The sequence below is a fragment of the Salvelinus alpinus genome, chromosome 3 (assembly GCF_045679555.1).
Source record: "Salvelinus alpinus chromosome 3, SLU_Salpinus.1, whole genome shotgun sequence".
In the NCBI taxonomy this organism is placed as follows: Eukaryota; Metazoa; Chordata; class Actinopteri; order Salmoniformes; family Salmonidae; genus Salvelinus; species Salvelinus alpinus.
In genome coordinates this window covers 27,548,122-27,566,776 of record NC_092088.1, presented here as the reverse complement: position 1 = coordinate 27,566,776, position 18,655 = coordinate 27,548,122, and the positions used below count along the sequence as shown (strand labels likewise).

Genomic DNA, 18,655 nt, shown 5'->3' with positions numbered 1-18,655 from the left:
CTAGTCGCCAACAGATGACAGTATATCACCACAACCTTGTGAAAACAATGACTAACATACTAGTCATCATTAACGACTCAATAATACGTGTTTCACCACTTATTTACTACATACATGAGTGGTCAGCACTGATGACTGATTTCCTTATATGAACAGTAACTCAGTAAAATCTTTGAAATTGTTGCATGTTGCATTTACAGTTGAAGTCGGAAGTTTACATACACTGCTCAAAAAAATAAAGGGAACACTTAAACAACAAAATGTAACTCCAAGTCAATCACACTTCTGTGAAATCAAACTGTTCACTTAGGAAGCAACACTGATTGACAATGAATTTCACATGCTGTTGTGCAAATGGAATAGACAAAAGGTGGAAATTATAGGCAATTAGCAAGACACCCCCAATAAAGGAGTGGTTCTGCAGGTGGTGACCACAGACCACTTCTCAGTTCCTATGCTTCCTGGCTGATGTTTTGGTCACTTTTGAATGCTGGCGGTGCTTTCACTCTAGTGGTAGCATGAGACGGAGTCTACAACCCACACAAGTGGCTCAGGTAGTGCAGTTCATCCAGGATGGCACATCAATGCGAGCTGTGGCAAAAAGGTTTGCTGTGTCTGTCAGCGTAGTGTCCAGAGCATGGAGGCGCTACCAGGAGACAGGCCAGTACATCAGGAGACGTGGAGGAGGCCGTAGGAGGGCAACAACCCAGCAGCAGGACCGCTACCTCCGCCTTTGTGCAAGGAGGTGCACTGCCAGAGCCCTGCAAAATGACCTCCAGCAGGCCAAGCATAGGAACTGAGAAGTGGTCTGTGGTCACCACCTGCAGAACCACTCCTTTATTGGGGGTGTCTTGCTAATTGCCTATAATTTCCACCTTTTGTCTATTCCATTTGCACAACAGCATGTGAAATTTATTGTCAATCAGTGTTGCTTCCGAAGTGGACAGTTTGATTTCACAGAAGTGTGATTGACTTGGAGTTACATTGTGTTGTTTAAGTGCTCCCTTTATTTTTTTGAGCAGTGTACACTTAGGTTGGAGTCATTAAAACTCGTTTTTCAACCACTCCACCAATTTCTTGTTAACAAACTATAGTTTTGGCAAGTCGGTTAGGACATCTACTTTGTGCATGACACAAGTCATTTTTCCAACAATTGTTTACAGACAGATTATTTCACTTATAATTCACTGCATCACAATTCCAGTGGGTCAGAATTTGACATACACTAAGTTGACTGTGCCTTTAAACAGCTTGGAAAATTCCAGAAAATGATGTCATGGCTTTAGAACCTTCTGATAGGCTAATTGACATCATTTGAGTCAATTGGAGGTGTACCTGTGGATGTATTTCAAGGCCTACCTTCAAACTATGTGCCTCTTTGCTTGACATCATGAAACACAATCATGAAACACAATGAAAAGAAATCAGCCAAGACCTGAAAGTAATTTCATATTGGTGCATCACTATTTTAAATACATTTCACATTTTCTCCAGAATTTAGTACATTTTCACCCCAAATTCTCTTGGGTCATTAAATATATATATTTTGTTGAAAAACCTAACTTATTTGAATAAAACACAAAATATGTTGCTGTAGTTTGTCCTTAAATCATACAAATTGTATACTAGTTGAAGTTTACATTAATCTATAATATTTATTATGTACAAACACAGTGTCTGTGGACATCACTGTGACACTTTTTCAAGTTCCTGTAAAAACTCCAATCAGCTTTTAAATAAAGTTTTATTCACCCATGATGCATCATCTAGAGGAGTAGTCCTTAGATGAGCACAAGTTAAGTTCATTTATTTGCTTATATGCCTTCAGAATTAGGTTTTTATTCTCTAACACCCCATTTAATAATAATTGTATAATTTAATTTGAAAGTGTTATGTTTAACTCAGGCCTTTTCATTAGGGGAGCAATGTAAAAAAAAATATATAGAAATATTGATTTGTTTATACATTTTTGAGATTTCCAACTCTGTTATGGTAATGAAAATGTTGTGAAAATGTTGGTAAAATAATTATGAAATAGATACAGATCCCGTTGTACAAAACTAATTCATCAGTGATTGGATCGTCTCTAACCAATCAGAGTATCAAATATTGATAATGTCGTCATGTAGTCCGGCTCTGGCCCAACCCATCGGCTTCTGGTACCAATCAGAATGGTCAGAATGTGTTTGCATTCTACAGGAGTCAGGGAGGAAAGACTCATCATGGAGAAGAAATGCTAGTGGGCATGGCGTTTAGCCGGAAGGAATTGGATGGGTTGTCAGGCTAGCAGTCCTCCTGAGGGTAGGTAAAGTCCCACCCCGCTATACTACCCATCCATCTGCCTGCTGTGCTGAACCTGCGCCCACCATCCACCCGAGGGGATATGGAAGTCATGCTCTGTATCCCACCAACATGCACTTTAAACAATCTGTAGTTTTAGCTGTTACTACTGTAGGGGTCGGGGCAAAGCAGTCAAGCCGGTCAAACTACATCTATACCTATTACCCTTTGCCTATTTGAGATGCGACCTCATAGGGTGTGGTTAAAATAGGTGTTTCCAGAAGACTCAAACACAGAGGCTCTCTGTACTATGTGTACACAGTGGGAAAATAATGTGGACTTCTGGGGCATGGGCTCTGCTATTACATACGGAGGCTCTGCTTAGCAATAACAGCTATAGTACTGATGGGTCTCATTATTCCTCCCCCACCAAACTTTACAGTTGGCACTATGCATTCGAGCAGGTAGCGTTCTCCTGTCATCCCCCAAACCCAGATTCTTCAGACTGTCAGATGGTGAAGAGTGATTCATCACTCCAGAAAACGCATTTCCACTGCTCCAGAATCCAATGGTGGCGAGCTTTAGACTACTCCAGCCGAATTTGGAACTTAGTAGTGAGTGTTACAACCGAGGACAACCGATTTTTACGCGCTACATGCTTCAGCACTCGACGGTCCCGTTTTGTGAGCTCGTGTGGCCTATCACTTCGCGGCTGAGCCGTTGTTGCTCCTAGACGTTTCCACTTCACAATAACAGCACTTACAGTTGACCAGGGCAGCTCTAGCAGTGCAGAAATTTGACAAACTGACTTGTTGGAAAGGTGGCATCCTATGACGGTGCTATGTTAAAAGTCACTGAGTTTTTCAATAAGGCCATTCCACTGCCAATGTTTGTCTATGGTGATTGCATGGCTGTGTACTCGATTTTATACACCTGTCAGCAACGAGCGTGTCTGATATAGCCGAATCCACTAATTTGAAGGGATGTCCACATACTTTTGTATTTATAGTGTATGTGTGTAGGCTATACAGTATTGTTGTGAATGTCATGTTAATCGGCACAATATCAATCATCACATTATCAAATCTGCCAGTAAAGGTCTCTCTGACCTTTAAATGGAAAGATAGCGAATCATCTTCGGATGAAACCATCTTCAAACAGTGTTATCGGGGTTAGCGTTCGTTTTGTTTGAAATAACTTGGTCAATACTAAGCAATAACTGTTACTAAAATCAAACATATTGACAGACTGCACATGTTAAAACATTTTATATGGCCTAACACAGAGATGGTATTTTCTTGAGGGCACGTCTAGTTATTCCACGTGTTTCATTAGCAAGAAAATCACTCTGACCTTTTAAAGGAAACTCATTTACAGAGATGTTCAGTATATCAAAGGTGAATAGGAGAGATAAAGGAACCCTTTTTAATCAACTAGCCAACATGTAGACTGTAGACCCAGCTTAGGACCAATGAACTATAGTTTCTCTGCAGAGTAGGCTAAATCACAGCCCAGCATTGGCCAATTAGTCATTTCACCCATCTATTGATCTTTCCCTGCCAATTGTCACATCTCAACAGAGCCTTAAATACGTGTTTTACTTTCTTCAGCTTGAGATATTACAGTTTGTTGGAGATTTACAGAGAGCTGTGTGGTTGGGGTGGGGGGATGCTTTGCCCGGCTCTCTCTTCACTCCAGAGCAGTCATGGAGAGGTCATGATTATCAGTTGAAAGGAAGAATTACACAGGGACTGGGACAGATTGGCTGTCTTCTGACTTTTAATCACCGCCAAAGACATTTATTTCACTCAACCCCTCGCTCTCTCTGATGGGTGATTTAAGCCTGCATCTGAAAGTGTCGGTCAAAAGAGAGACTGCGTATGAGGGAAAGTTGTAGAAAAGCATTATTTCGTGAGAGCCTTCCAAAACAAGCTGGCGAGGGACAGAGTAAGAGTCATGAAAGTCAGACAAAAACACTACCGCTGTTAGGCTAAATCTTCAGGCTTATGTCATCAGTTTAGTCACACAACTACCATCCTGATTGATATGATTCACTGGCACACAATTTAGAACTGTTGACCAGAAGGACCATACCATACCTCCCAGTATTAGGCTAGTGACTGTTTAAGCATTTTCTCCACTACTTGATAGCTAATGGTACATGAGAAAACATTAAAATGTTCCTAAATATAGCATGAGTGTACCAAGTTTCATGATTTTATGCGAAAGTGCACAAGTGCACAACAGTTTGGGCTTTTATCCGCTGGACTACCAGTTCCCACTGAGCTAAAGATGGGCAGTGTAACTGTCTGACATAAGATCCGTCTGAAGGGGCACTCACCATGGGGCACCGGTCGTGGTGAATAGCCCTGATAAATGTAGGATTTAGGCCCTGACACAGGACAGGTGGTGCCCCCATCTGTGCCCAAGTCTGTGCCCCCCCGTCCCCCCGTCACCTCATTCCACAGCGACATCATGCCCTCTAGAGCTTTGACTGGGAAACGCAAAGCATCACGGGATAACTGGAGCGTATGCAGAGCAGACGCCCTCTCAGCCCTCATCATCAGGGAGCACGGTGAACATACGCATTTCGTAGACTCAATGACTTAGTATGTTACTCATTATGTTAGAAAGGTAAACAATGAGGCATTCTAAGATCAACAAAACATATATAAATACGTCTAGGTTTTGATGAGCTTTCCTTGGCATCATCATAAGTCAGAATGGTCAGATTTGATACCAAAAAAGCCAAAACTAGCCTATCTCCTGGTTAATAATACGAGAGAAACATGACAACATTTTAAAGGACATTTTTGTTTGGATTGTGGTGCTCCTGGGCTGAGTCCATCATCCGTGCTGCCATGAGTCAAATTATATTGAAGACTCCAGCTAGAGCTGCACCACACAAATCCCGTTCCACGTGATTATTCTCAATTTCACACCTGATGGTTTTTCCACATTGAGCTCAATCCAGCCTGAGAGAACACGCTTCTAAGACAGGAGGAGAAGCCAAGCTGTAGAATGAATGATATGCAGGGTCATGGAGGAGAGCAGAACGAGCGCTGGGCCTATCTCTCTCCTTTCAAGCATAGAAAGACACAGGAGAGAGCTGACCCAGCTGCCTTCACATCTAAAGCCCAGTAGAGACACACACGTAGTACGCTGGGGTAATGGAGGTTCGAACACCACTTTCAATCTAGCAAACAAATGGCAGGTGAAAATGATGTTGTCACCCGAGGGAGTGGGTGGGTGGCAGGGGAAGGACCTGATGAGAGACAGCTTGGTGAGAATGATAGCCTGGTTCTGCTGCTGGAAACTCTTCCACAAATAGCAAGGAAGGACACACACCACTGCAGGAATAGTTTGATCCGATTTAGATTTGAAAGTATAGCTGGGGTATGGAGGGTGTATCAGACCAAGGTCATTTGTAGGGGACAAGGGAAGATGAAGATAATGAAGATTATATTTTATCTTAGTAGATGAGGCTGCACTTGGCTTGAGATGCAGTTTTGTGTGCCATGGCAACACTCTCTGTAATGAGGTTAGTAGAGGTAAATTGTACATGTTCTAAAACTTTTGACCGGTAGTGTACATCTACTCACTCAAGGGTTTGTCTTTATTTTTTATATTTTCTACATTGTAGAATAATAGTGAAGACTTCAAAACTATGAAATAACACATATGGAATCATGTAGTAACCAAAAAATAGTATTTTATATTTGAGATTCCTCAAATAGCCGCCCTATGCCTTGATGACAGCTTTGCACACTCTTGGCATTCTCTCAACCAGCTTCACCTGGAATTTCCAACAGTGTTGAAGGAGTTCCCACATATGCTGAACACTTGTTGGAAGCTTTTTCTTCACTCTGCGGTCCAACTCTTCCCAAACCATCTCAATTTGGTTTAGATCAGGGAATTGTGGAGGCCAGGTCATCTGATGCAGCACTCCGTCACTCTCCTTCTTGGTCAAACATCCCTTAAAACAGCCTTGAGGTGTGTTGGGTCATTGTTATGTTGAAAAAGAAATGACAGTCCAACTAAGCCCAAACCAGATGGGATGGCTTTTCGCTGCAGAATGCTGTGTTAGGCATGCTGGTTAAGTGTGCCTTGAATTCTAAATAAATCACAGACAGTGACACTAGCAAAGCACCGACCACACCATAACACCTCCTCCTCCATGCTTTATGGTGGGAAATACACATGCGGAGATCATCTGTTCACCCACACTGCGTCTCACAAAGACACAGTCGTTGGAACTAAAAATCTCTAATTTGGACTCCAGACCAAAGGACAAATTTCCACTGGTCTAATGTCCATTGCTTGTATTCTTGGCCCAAGCAAGTCTCTTCTTCTTATTGGTGTCCTTTAGTAGTGGTTTCTTTGCAGCAATTCGACCATGAAGGCCTGATTCACACAGTCTCCTCTGAACAATTGATGTTGAGATGTGTCTGTTACTTGAACTCTGTGAAGCATTTATTTGGCCTGCAATTTCTGAGGCTGGTAACTCTAATGAACTTATCCTCTGCAGCAGAGGTAAGTCTGGGTCTTCCTTTCCTGTGGCAGTCCTCATGAGAGCCAGTTTCATCATACCACTTCATGGTTTTTGCGACTGCACTTTCAAAGTTCTTGACATTTTCTGACCTTCAAATTGACTGACCGTCATATCTTAAAGTAAAGATGGACTGTCGTTTCTCTTCGCATATTTGAGCTGTTCTTGCCATAATATGGACTTGGTCTTTTACCAAATAGGGCTATCTTCTGTATACCCCCTACCTTGGCACAACACAACTGATTGGCTCAAACGCATTAAGAAGGAAAGAAATTCCGCAAATTAACTTTTATTAAGAAGGCACACCTTTTAACTTCTTGCCGCACGGATCCCTTTAGCGGGATCATTTTCGTAAACAACCGCTGAATTGCAGAGCGCCAAATTCAAAAATAATACTAAAAATATTTATAATCATGAAATCCCAAGTGAAATATACCAAAACACAATTTAGCTTGTTGTTAATCCACCTATCGTGTCAGATTTTGAAAGTATGCTTTACAGCGAAAGCAATCCAAGCGTTTGTGAGTTTATCAATCACTAGACAAAACAGTAAGAACAGCTAGCCCCAAATTAGCTTGGTCACGAAAGTCAGAAAAGCAATAAAATTAATCGCTTACCTTTGATAATCTTCGGATGTTTGCACTCACGAGACTCCCAGTTACACAATAAATGTTATTTTTGTTCCATAAAGATTAGTTTTATAACCAAAAACCGCCATTTGGTTTGCGCGTTATGTTCAGAAAACCACAGGCTCGTTCCGGTCCTGAAAGGCAGACGAAAATTCCAAAAAGTATCCGTAATGTTCGTAGAAACATGTCAAACGTTTTTTATAATCAATCCTCAGGTTGTTTTTAACATACATAATCGATAATATTTAAACCGGACGGTAACCTATTCAATACTACAGAGAAAGAAAATGTCGAGCTTCATCTCGCGCGCAGGAACTAATCAAAGGACACCTGACGCGTTTTGAAAAATCTCGCTAATTTTTCAAAATAAAAGTTTGAAACTATGTCTAAAGCCTGGTCACAGCCTGAGGAAGCCATTGGAAAGGGAATCTGGTTGATACCCCTTTAAATGGAGGAGGGGCAGGCAACGGAACAGAGATTTTTCCAAATAAAAGGCACTTCCGGGTTGGATTTCCTCAGGTTTTCGCCTGCAAAATCAGTTCTGTTATACTCACAGACAATATTTTGACAGTTTTGGAAACTTTAGAGTGTTTTCTATCCAAATCTGTCAATTATATGCATACTCTAGCATCTGGACCTGAGAAATAGTCTGTTTACCTTGGGAACGTTATTTTTCCAAACCTAAAAATTCTGCCCCCTAGCTGAAAGAAGTTAATTGAAATGCATTCCAGGTTACTACCTCATGAAGCTGGTTGAGAGAATGACAAGAGTGTGCATAGCTGTCATCAAGGCAAAGGGTGGCTACATTGAAAAATATAAAATATATTTAGATTTGTTTAACACTTTTTTGGTTACTACATGATTCCATATGTGTTATTTCATAGTTTTGATAGTTCTTCACTATTATTCTACAATGTAGAAAATAGTAACAATAAAGAAAAACCCTTGAATGAGTAGGTAACGTAGGTAGGGGTAAAGTGACTATGTATAGGTAATAAACAGCGAGTAGCAGCTGTTCAATGCAAATAGTCCGGCTGGCCATTTGATTAATTGTTCAGCAGTCTTATGGCTTGGGGGTAGAAGCTGTTAAGGAGCCTTTTGGAACTAGACTTGGCGCTCCGGGTACCGCTTACCAGGCGGAAGCAGAGAGAACAGTCTATGACTTGGGTGACTGGAGTCTTTGACAATTTTTGGGGCATTCCTCTGACCGCCTGGTATATGGGGGGCGGCAGGTAGCCTAGTGGTTAGAGCGTTGGACAGGTAAACAAAAGGTTGCAAGATTGAATCCAAGAGCTGACAAGGTAAAATTCTGTCGTTCTGCCCCTGAACAAGGCAGTTAACCCACTGTTCCTAGGCCGTCATTGAAAATAAGAATTTGTTGTTAACTGACTTGCCTAGTTAAATAAAGGTTAAAAATATATATTTTTAAATATATAGGTCCTGGATGGCAGGAAGTTTGGCCCCAGTGATGTACTGGGCCTTACGCACTACCCTCTGTAGCGCCTTACGGTCGGAAGCCGAGCAGTTGCCATACCAGGCGGTGATGCAACCGGTCAGGATGCTCTCGATGGTGCCGCTGTAGAACTTTTTGAGGATCTGGGGACCCATGACAAATCTTTTCAGTCTCCTGAGGGGGGAAATGCGTTGTCGTTCCCTCTCCACGACTGTGTTGCTGTGTTTGGACCATGATAGTTTGTTGGTGATGTGGGCACCAAGGAACTTGAAACTCTCGACCCGCTCGACTTCAGCACCGTCGATGTAAATGGGGGCACGTTCGGCCCTCCTTTTCCTGTAGTCCATGATCAGCTCCTTTGTCTTGGTCACGTTGAGGGAGAGGTTGTTGTCCTGGCACCACACTGCCAGATCTCTGACCTCCTCCCTATAGGCTGTCTCATCGTTGTTTGTGATCAGGCCTACCACTGTTGTGTCGTCAGCAAACTTAATAATGGTGTTGGAGTCGTGCTTGGCCACGCAGTCGTGGGTGAACAGGGAGTACAGGAGGGGACTAATTACGCACCACTGAGGGGCCCCCGTGTTGAGGATTAGCGAGGTAGATGTGTTGTTACCTGCCCTTACCACCTGGAGGCGGCCCGTCAGGAAGTCCAGGATCCAGTTGCAGAGGGAGGTGTTTAGTTCAGAGTCCTTAGCTTAGTGATGCGCTTTGTGGGCACTATGGTGTTGAACGCTGAACTGTAGTCGATGAACAGCGTTCTCACGTACGTGTTCCTTTTTCCAGGCAGTAAAGGGCAGTGTGGAGCACGATTGAGTCATCTGTGGATCTGTTGGGGTGGTATGTGAATTGGAGTGGGTCTCGGGTTTCCGGGATGATGGTGTAGATGTGAGACATGACCAGCCTTTCAAAGCATTTCATGGCTACCGATGTGAGTGCTACAGAGCGGTAGTCATTTAGGCAGGTCACCTTTGCTTTCTTGGGCACAGTGACTATGGTGGTCTGCTTGAAACATGTAGGGAAAGGGAAAGGGGGATACCTAGTCAGTTGTACAACTGAATGCCTTCAACTGAAATGTGTCTTCCGCATTTAACCCAACCCCTCTGAATCAGAGAGGTATTACAGACTCGGTCAGGGAGAGGTTGAAAATGTCAGTGAAGACACTTGCCAGTTGGTCCGTGTATGCTCTGAGTACATGTCCTGGTAATCCGTCTGGCCCCACGGGCTTGTGAGTGTTCAAAGGTCTTGCTCACATCGGCTACAGAGAGCGTGATCACACAGTCATCCGGAACAGCTGGTGCTCTCATGCATGCTTCAGTGTTGCTTGCCTCGAAGCAAGCATAAAAGGGATTTAGCCCGTCTGGTAGGCTCGCGTCACTGGGCAGCTCGCGGCTGGATTTCCCTTTGTAGTCCGTAATACTTTGCAAGCCCTGCCATATCCGACAAGCGTCAGAGCCGGTGTAATAGGATTCAATCTCTGTATTGACGCTTTGCCTGGTTGATGGTTAATCTAAGGCAGGGCTGCCCAACCCTCTTCCTGGAGATCTACCGTCCTGTGGGATTTCAGTCCAACCCTAATTTAACACACCTGATTCTACTAATTAGCTGCTCAAAAAGACCTTAACTAGCTGAAAAAGATACGCTAAATTAGGGTTGGACTGAAAACCTACAGGACAGTAGATCTCCAGGAAGAGGGTTGGGCACTCCTGGTCTAAGGGCATAGCAGGATTTCTTATAAGCGTCCGGATTAGTGTCCCGCTCCTGAACAATGGTTTGCATCTCCTAAAATATCAATGTAGATAAAATACTGGAATGTGACTGCTAGTGACGGCATTCAATGACACTAAAGGGCCAGTTCCCGCAATTAGACTTTCATGCAACAACTCCTTAGTCAGAAGGGTGCAAAATAAGTGAGGGCAAGTGAATGGATGGGAGCTGAGATGATGCCTAGCCCTAATCTTACCATCTGACTTTTGAGTTCCACAGTCAACTCTATCCTTTACTTTCCTTTCTCATAAGAAGTGGATAAGAAATAAAAGGTTCTAATTAATAAACCACAGATAGAAAGAGGAAACCAAGTAGTCCATGTTTCAGTTTCAGAGATTATCTATAAGAATCTTTCAATAAATGTCTTTATTCACTGTCACAGCTGTATATCTTTCTAATCGTTCTTCCGTTAGCATATATTTTATTTCCTTAAAAAATTAATAGGTAGACTACACACTTGCATTGAAGCAAATACTAAGTACATGGAAATAAAGGAAGGGGGGATTTTCCCGATGTGATAGTGGCTCGTTGGGCAGTCTCAAACCTTTCTCTCTTAAGTCTTAATTTTTTTCCCGAGATGTTCTTTCTTGCCCATTATCTGAGGTATCAGGGAGAGGGGGAATCTAATAGAGTTTGTAATGGCCCTATCTCAGCTCTCCTCTCTGCAAAGGAATAGCAAGAGGAATGGCCTGATAGGCCTCATGTGAGCTTTTTGTCAAATGGAAGCTCAATTAAATATTCAGCAGTGTTTCTGTAGCACTGTAGACTACTTGTGTCTTCTCCACTAGCAGCCTCTGTGAAAACAGCTCAAAAGGTTATGTGAGGTGGTCTGTTGGCACCTCATATGGATTTATATGCAAATCCTTTACACCATTTGATTCTTGTAAAAATGTCAATTCTGGAAACGCTAAACTGTACCTATGTTTTTCCTGTACAACTGTGGTCCTTCCGCGGGGGTGTGGAAATTGAAACTTTTAATAAAAACTTTTATTGAATACAACCACCGAATTTTAACTAATGTGTGTTACTATGTAAACTATGTAATCTACTTAAACTGAGGTTCAATTGGCACATGCACATTCGCGCTGAGTTGAGCAACACAAATGAGGGAAAAGTCGGTGGTTGTATTCAATCTTTTTTTAAATTAAAAGTCTGAATTTCAGCACCTTGCGGAAGGACCACAGTTGTACACAACAAAGATACAGTTGAAGTCAGAAGTTTACATACACTTAGGTTGGAGTCATTAAAACTCGTTTTTCAACCACTCCACAAATTTCTTGTTAACAAACTATAGTTTTGGCAAGTCGGTTAGGACATCTACTTTGTGCATGACACAAGTCATTTTTCCAACAATTGTTTATTTTACTTATAATTCACTGTATCACAATTCCAGTGGGTCAGAAAATTACATACACTAAGTTGACTGTGCCTTTAAACAGCTTGGAAAATTCCAGAAAATTATGTCATGGCTTTAGAACCTTCTGATAGGCTAATTGACATAATTTGAGTCAATTGGAGGTGTACCTGTGGATGTATTTCAAGGCCTACCTTCAAAATCAGTGCCGCTTTGCTTGACATCATGGGAAAATCAACAGAAATCAGCCAAGACCTCAGAAAAACAATGGTAGACCTCCACAAGTCTGGTTCATCCTTGGGAGCAATTCCCAAACGCCTGAAGGTACCACGTTCATCTGTACAAACAATAGTACGCAAGTATAAACACCATGGGACCACGCAGCCGTCATACCGCTCAGGATGGAGACGCGTTCTGTCTCCTAGAGATGAACATACTTTGGTGCAAAAAGTGCAAATCAATCCCGAACCAACAACAAAGGACCTTGTGAAGATGCTGGAGGAAACAGGTACAAAAAAATACATTGAAGCAACATCTCAAGACATCAGTCAGGAAATTAAAGTTTGGTCGCAAATGGGTCAATTTGTGGGCAGAACTGAAAAAGCGTGTGCGAGCAAGGAGGCCTAAAAACCTGACTCAGTTACACCAGCTTTGTCAGGTGGAATGGGCCAAAATTCACCCAACATATTGTGGGAAGCTTGTGGGAGCCTACCCGAAACGTTTGACCCAAGTTAAATAATTTAAAGGCAATGCTACCAAATACTAATTGAGTGTATGTAAACTTCTGACCCACTGGGAATGTGATGAAAGAAATCAAAACTGAAATAAGCCATTCTCTCTACTATTATTCTGACATTTCACATTCTTTAAACAAAGTGGTGATCCTAACTGACCTAAGACAGGGAATTTTTACTAGAATTAAATGTCAGGAATTGTGAAAACCCGAGTTAAAATGTATTTGGCTAAGGTGTATGTAAACTTCTGACTTCAACTGTAGGTACAGGAAAGCATTTTCAGAATTTACATGACAAGAATCGGCTGATGGTGACTTGTGGCTCAGTTGTTAGAGCATGGCACTTGCAACGCTATGGTTGTGGAATCAATTCCCACGGGGGGCCAATACAAAAATGTATCCACTCACTACTTACTGTAAGTCGCTCTTCAGCATCTGCTAAATGACTCAAATGTAAATGTAATGTTGTTACTAGAAGATATCAGTTATCAAAACTCAACTCTGCCTTGAGAATAGAGTGGAGCATTCCTCAGCTAACCTATAACCTGCTCTGTGGTGTGAAAATACTTTCAAGTACTACTTAAGTAGTTTGTTGGGGTATCTGTACTTTACTATTTATATTTTGTGCAAATTTTACTTTTACTTCATTACATTCCTAAATAAAATAATGTACTTTTTACTCCATACATTTTCCCCTAATACCCAAAAGTACTCGTTACATTTTGAATGCTTAGCAGGACAGGAACATTTTCCAATTCATGCACTCATCAAGAGAACATCCCTGGTCATCCCTACTGCCTCTGACCTGGCGGACTCACTAAGCACAAATGTTTTTTTTGTAAATGATGTAAAGTCAATTAAAAATACAAGAAAATTGTGCAGTCTGGTTTGTTTAATATAAGTAATGTTACATTTAAACTTGTACTTTTACTTTTGATACTTAAGTATATTTTAGCAATTACATAGACTTTTTAAATGTAAGTATATTTAAAACCAAATACTTTTAGACTTTTACTCAAGTAGTATTTTACTGGGTGACTTTCACTTGAGTCATGTTCTACTAAGGTATCTTTACTTTTACCCAAGTATGACAGGTAATTTGTCCACCACTGAACCTGCCTGTGTAACTACCATGTTAAAACAGAGGCATTATAGACACATAGGCTTTGTGTTATCACCAAAATAATGTTTTACTTCATAAAAACGATTCCTTATGTAATGAAATAACATTAATAATCTTTTGGAAATTAAGTAAAATGATTGTGTCAACAACGGCATTTCCAGAGTGCTACCACGTTGCACCATAACGTTACTTGAAGTTGACAGAATTAATAACGCACCAACCACGACTCACTATTTTATCCGTTCTGACTATTCAGTTTAACAAACTTTTTTTCCCAGAAAGAAGGGTAAACTAGTTTTACACGATATCATAACCCTCGTGAATGTAAAAGTCGACTTAGATTCATTTAGGCGGCTGATCTACCACAGGTAGGCTAGTCTACTCCTCGATGTACTAACGGACGCGCTTGAACTTCATGAACAAAAACAATAGGCAATACGTTAGCAAAAGTATGTAATATATTGTTTGCCTACCTGCTCTGGACTGTTTCAAAATAGCTCCGTGTTCGTTTGTACCGAACATTGCTCTACCGGTTGCGGATTGAAGTGCGCCGCTGTGTCTCACGAGAGCGCCAAGATAACCACGCTAATGAGGGCGCGCGCTGCGGCACGGGTTAGCCTGGTCTCATAGACGAGACATAACAAGGTTGAACCCGTGAATGCACGATACAATTTCATCTATTCAACTATAAGGGGGGGACTATTAATTTTGCTCAGAGCCCATGTAGGTCACACATGGCATGTGTATGTTGATCATTTTTAAATGTATATTACAACTCTGTTAGCCTACTCTTAAAATTAGTAACATGTATTTGTGGACAGCTTATATAGGACAGGCGCTCTATATCTATTTGGAGGCTCATTATTTCAAGATCTACAAGATCTAGAAATAGCAATGTTAAGATTTCAATACTCAACTTCAAAACACAATAAACAGTCTCCATCTCAGTTCGGTCAAAGGAAAAACTCTGTTTATCTGTGGTCATTTTCATCCCACACAAAAGTAAGGCGGCCAATTGAAGGAAATATTAGTTGTTAAATAATTACAGGCCTAGCTAACAGTGTCTGTCAATGTTTACTTCTATTATTAACCCCTCACCAATAACAGTCACTTTGTGAAGATATATGTGCTGGCGGGTCAAGGGAAAATGTTGACCATGTTGTATCACTCCGACACTCCTCTGCCTTGTAGGCCTCATTCAAATTGTTGGGCCACGTTCAAAAGCGGATGCCTGTGGGTGACTTTGCCACAGATATATGCTTGTGTGAGCTCTGCCCAGTGTGCAGTGGCATGTGTGTGTGAGACAGCTGTCAGCCGGACAGTGATTGATGTGCTGTGGCAACATACTTGGACTTTTAGCTATGTCCTTCCCCTGGAAGTCCTTTGGCACACTGCTTGATCAACGACAAGGCTCCCTAAAATAAAAGCTGAGTGTAGAGCTCACAAACACACACACACACACACACACACACACACACACACACACACACACACACACACACACACACACACACACACACACACACACACACACACACACTCACACTCACACTCACACATACACACACAGGGGTGTCATGCACCCCAAAAATCTGAGGGGGAAAAGAGTACAAGAGGATGGCTGGGGGGGTGGTCTGGAGGGGGGCTAGGCATTTTTGAAACACCTGGAACAGCTTTTTCCTGCAATCTAGAGCCATAATCATTATGCTTATATCTATGTCAAAAATGTGTATATTTTTCTGCATTTATAAGCATACATCTTGAGCTGTCTGTTTCCTCCTGACTGGTGGTTTATTTTTTTTAAATGTGAGTCTTATTCAGTACATTTAGCAATTGCTTGCTTTTCTAAAGTCTACCAACCTTGCCAGCAGGCATACCAGCTAAGATACACAAGCTAGCTACTCTAACTTGATTGATAACCTGAAATGGCTTCTTGGTAGCTAGGTATGGGGTTGGGAGATTGGGAACCTAGCTAAAGCCAACTTCAGAAAATTGCTAGCTAGCTAGTAATATTACAGAGAAACAACAACAAAAATGAACATATATATTTTTTTATATACATATAAAGTATATATATATATTTTTTCAACAGGAGACATCTGAGGGGGCACGTGCCCCCCTATGTGCATGATTTGCCTTTACACACACACACACACACACACACACACACACACACACACACACACACACACACACACACACACACACACACACACACACACACACACACACACACACACACACACACACACACACATACACATACACATACACACACACACACACAGAGGGCTGTAAGATAACACTGCTCATCAGAAGCTACCACACAAAATAACAACTCTACTCAATCTGTATTGCTGAAGACCCCATAGCCCAACAAATAAAATCCTAAAATAACACTTTCACTATCACCTTTGTGCTAAAAATATCAATTGAAATATTTAAGTATATGTCATCAAGCCCGATTTTGTTCCATCACCCACAGCCAAAGATAATAACATTTTGTATTCATCCAATGTCTGTCATGTTTCTGGAAGACGTGATGACATCGTCGCTGCTCACGCTGCTTCCAGTGCACAGCCATTATCGGCTCTGTAAAGCAGAAGGCAACCACCACGAAACGACGTTTGCAAACATGAGTAGATTACGTTGAAAAAAACAGTCAGCAATTTTGGACACTGTCTCCAGTTCATATATAGAACATTGCCTTTAAATTTCAATCACGCTATATATATATATTATACATACACAAACACCGAACGAAGATATAAACTCAACATGTAAAGTGTTGGTCCCATGTTTCATGCGCAAAAAGCTTATTTCTCTCAAATGTTGTGTCCAAATTTGTTTGCATCCATGTTAGTGAGCATTTCTCCTTTGCCAAGATAATCCATCCACCTGACAGGTGTTGCTGATTAAACAGCATGATCATTACACGGGATCACCTTGTTCTGGGGACATTAAAAGGCCACTCTAAAATGTGCAGTTTTGTCACACAACACAGTGCTGCAGATATATCAAGTTTTGAGGGAAAGTGCAATTGTCATGCTGACTGAAGGAATGTCCACCAGAGCTGTTTCCAGAGAATGGAATGTTAATTTCTCACCCATAAGCCACTTCCAACATAATTTTAGAGAATTTGGCATCACAACCGTAGACCACGTACGTATATGGCGTTGTGTGGGTGAGAGGTTTGCTGATATCAATGTTGTGAACAGAGTGAAAGTGAGGTTATGGTATGGGCAGGCATAAGCTACGGACAATGAACACAATTGCATTTTGTCAATGGAAATTTTAATGCACAGAGATACCATGACGAGATCCTGAGGCCCATTGTCGTACCATTCATTCGCCGCCATCATCTCATGTTTCAGCATGATAATGCACGGCCCCATGTCGCAAGGATCTATACACAATTCCTGGAAGCTGGAAATGTCCCAGTTCTTCCATGGCATGCATACATACCAGACATGTCACCCATTGAGCATGTTTGGGATGCTCTGGATTGACGTGTACGACAGCTGTTCCAGTTCCAGCCAATATCCAGCAACTTCACACAGACATTGAAGAGGAGTGGGACAACATTTCACAGGCCACAATCAACAGCCTGATAAACTCTATGCCAAATCAAATCAAATAAAGCAGGTGTTATTGCGAGTAGCGAAATGCTTGTGCTTCTAGTTCCGACAGTGCAGCAATATCTAATATGTAATCTAACAATTCAACAACAACTACCTAATACACACAAATCTAAATAAGAATATATCCATATAAATATATGGATGAGCAATGACAGAGCGGCATAGGCAAGATGCAATAGATGGTATAAAATACAGTATATACATATGAGATGAGTAATGCAAGATATGTAAACATTATTAAAGTGGCATTATTAAAGTGACTAGTGATCCATTTATAAAAGTGGCCAATGATTTAAAGTCTGTATGTATGCAGCAGCCTCTCTGTCACGTTCCTGACCTGTTTTCCTTTGTTTTGTATTTGTTTTAGTTGGTCAGGGCGTGAGTTGGGTGGGTTGGTCTAGGTTTGATTTTCTATGTTGGGATTTTGTGTTCGGCCTGGTATGATTCTCAATCAGAGACAGCTGTCAATCGTTGTCCCTGATTGAGAATCATACTTAGGCAGCCTGGGTTTCACCTGTGTTTTGTGGGTGTTTGTTCCTGTGTCACTGTTTGGGCCACACAGGACTGTTTCAGGTTAGTCACGTTTGTTGGTTGTTGTATTTTGTAGTGTTTGTTGTTTTCCCATTAAAATATGAATACTTACCAATCCGCATCTTGGTCCGATCCATGCTCCTCCTCGTCTGAGGAGGAGAACGACTACGACAGCCGTTACACTCTCTGTGTTAGTGATGGCTGTTTAACAGTCTGATGGCATTGAGATAGAAGCTGTTTTCAGTCTCTCGTGCCCAGTTTTGATGCACCTGTACTGACCTCGCATTCTGAATGGTAAAGGGGTGAACAGGCTGTGGCTCGGGTGGTTGTTGTCCTTGATGATCTTTTTGGCCTTCCTGTGACATCGGGTGCTGTAGCTGTGCTGGAGGGCATGCAGTTTGCCCCCTGTGATGCGTTTTGCAGACTGCACCACCCACTGGAGAGTCTTGTGGTTGTAGGCGGTGCAGTTGCCAAACCAGGTGGTGAAACAGCCCAACAGGATGCTCTCAATTGTGTATCTGTAAGACTCTGAAGGTTTTAGGTGACAAGCCAAATTTCTTCAGCTTCCGGAGGTTGAAGAGGCGCTGTTGCACCTTCT

General features: G+C 41.8%; 1 protein-coding gene across 2 annotated transcripts in view; it reads right to left on the bottom strand.

Annotated features, from left to right (window-relative positions):
* Positions 1-14,455, bottom strand: part of LOC139570481 (zinc finger protein 385C-like) — a 147,817-nt gene extending 133,362 nt beyond the window's left edge. For both annotated transcript variants that reach the window (XM_071392372.1, XM_071392373.1), the window contains exon 1: positions 14,359-14,455. In XM_071392372.1, the coding sequence (XP_071248473.1) occupies positions 14,359-14,407 (49 nt within the window). In that variant the 5' untranslated portion in view covers positions 14,408-14,455. The remainder of the gene's footprint in view (positions 1-14,358) is intronic.
* Between the last annotated feature and the right edge of the window lie 4,200 nt (positions 14,456-18,655).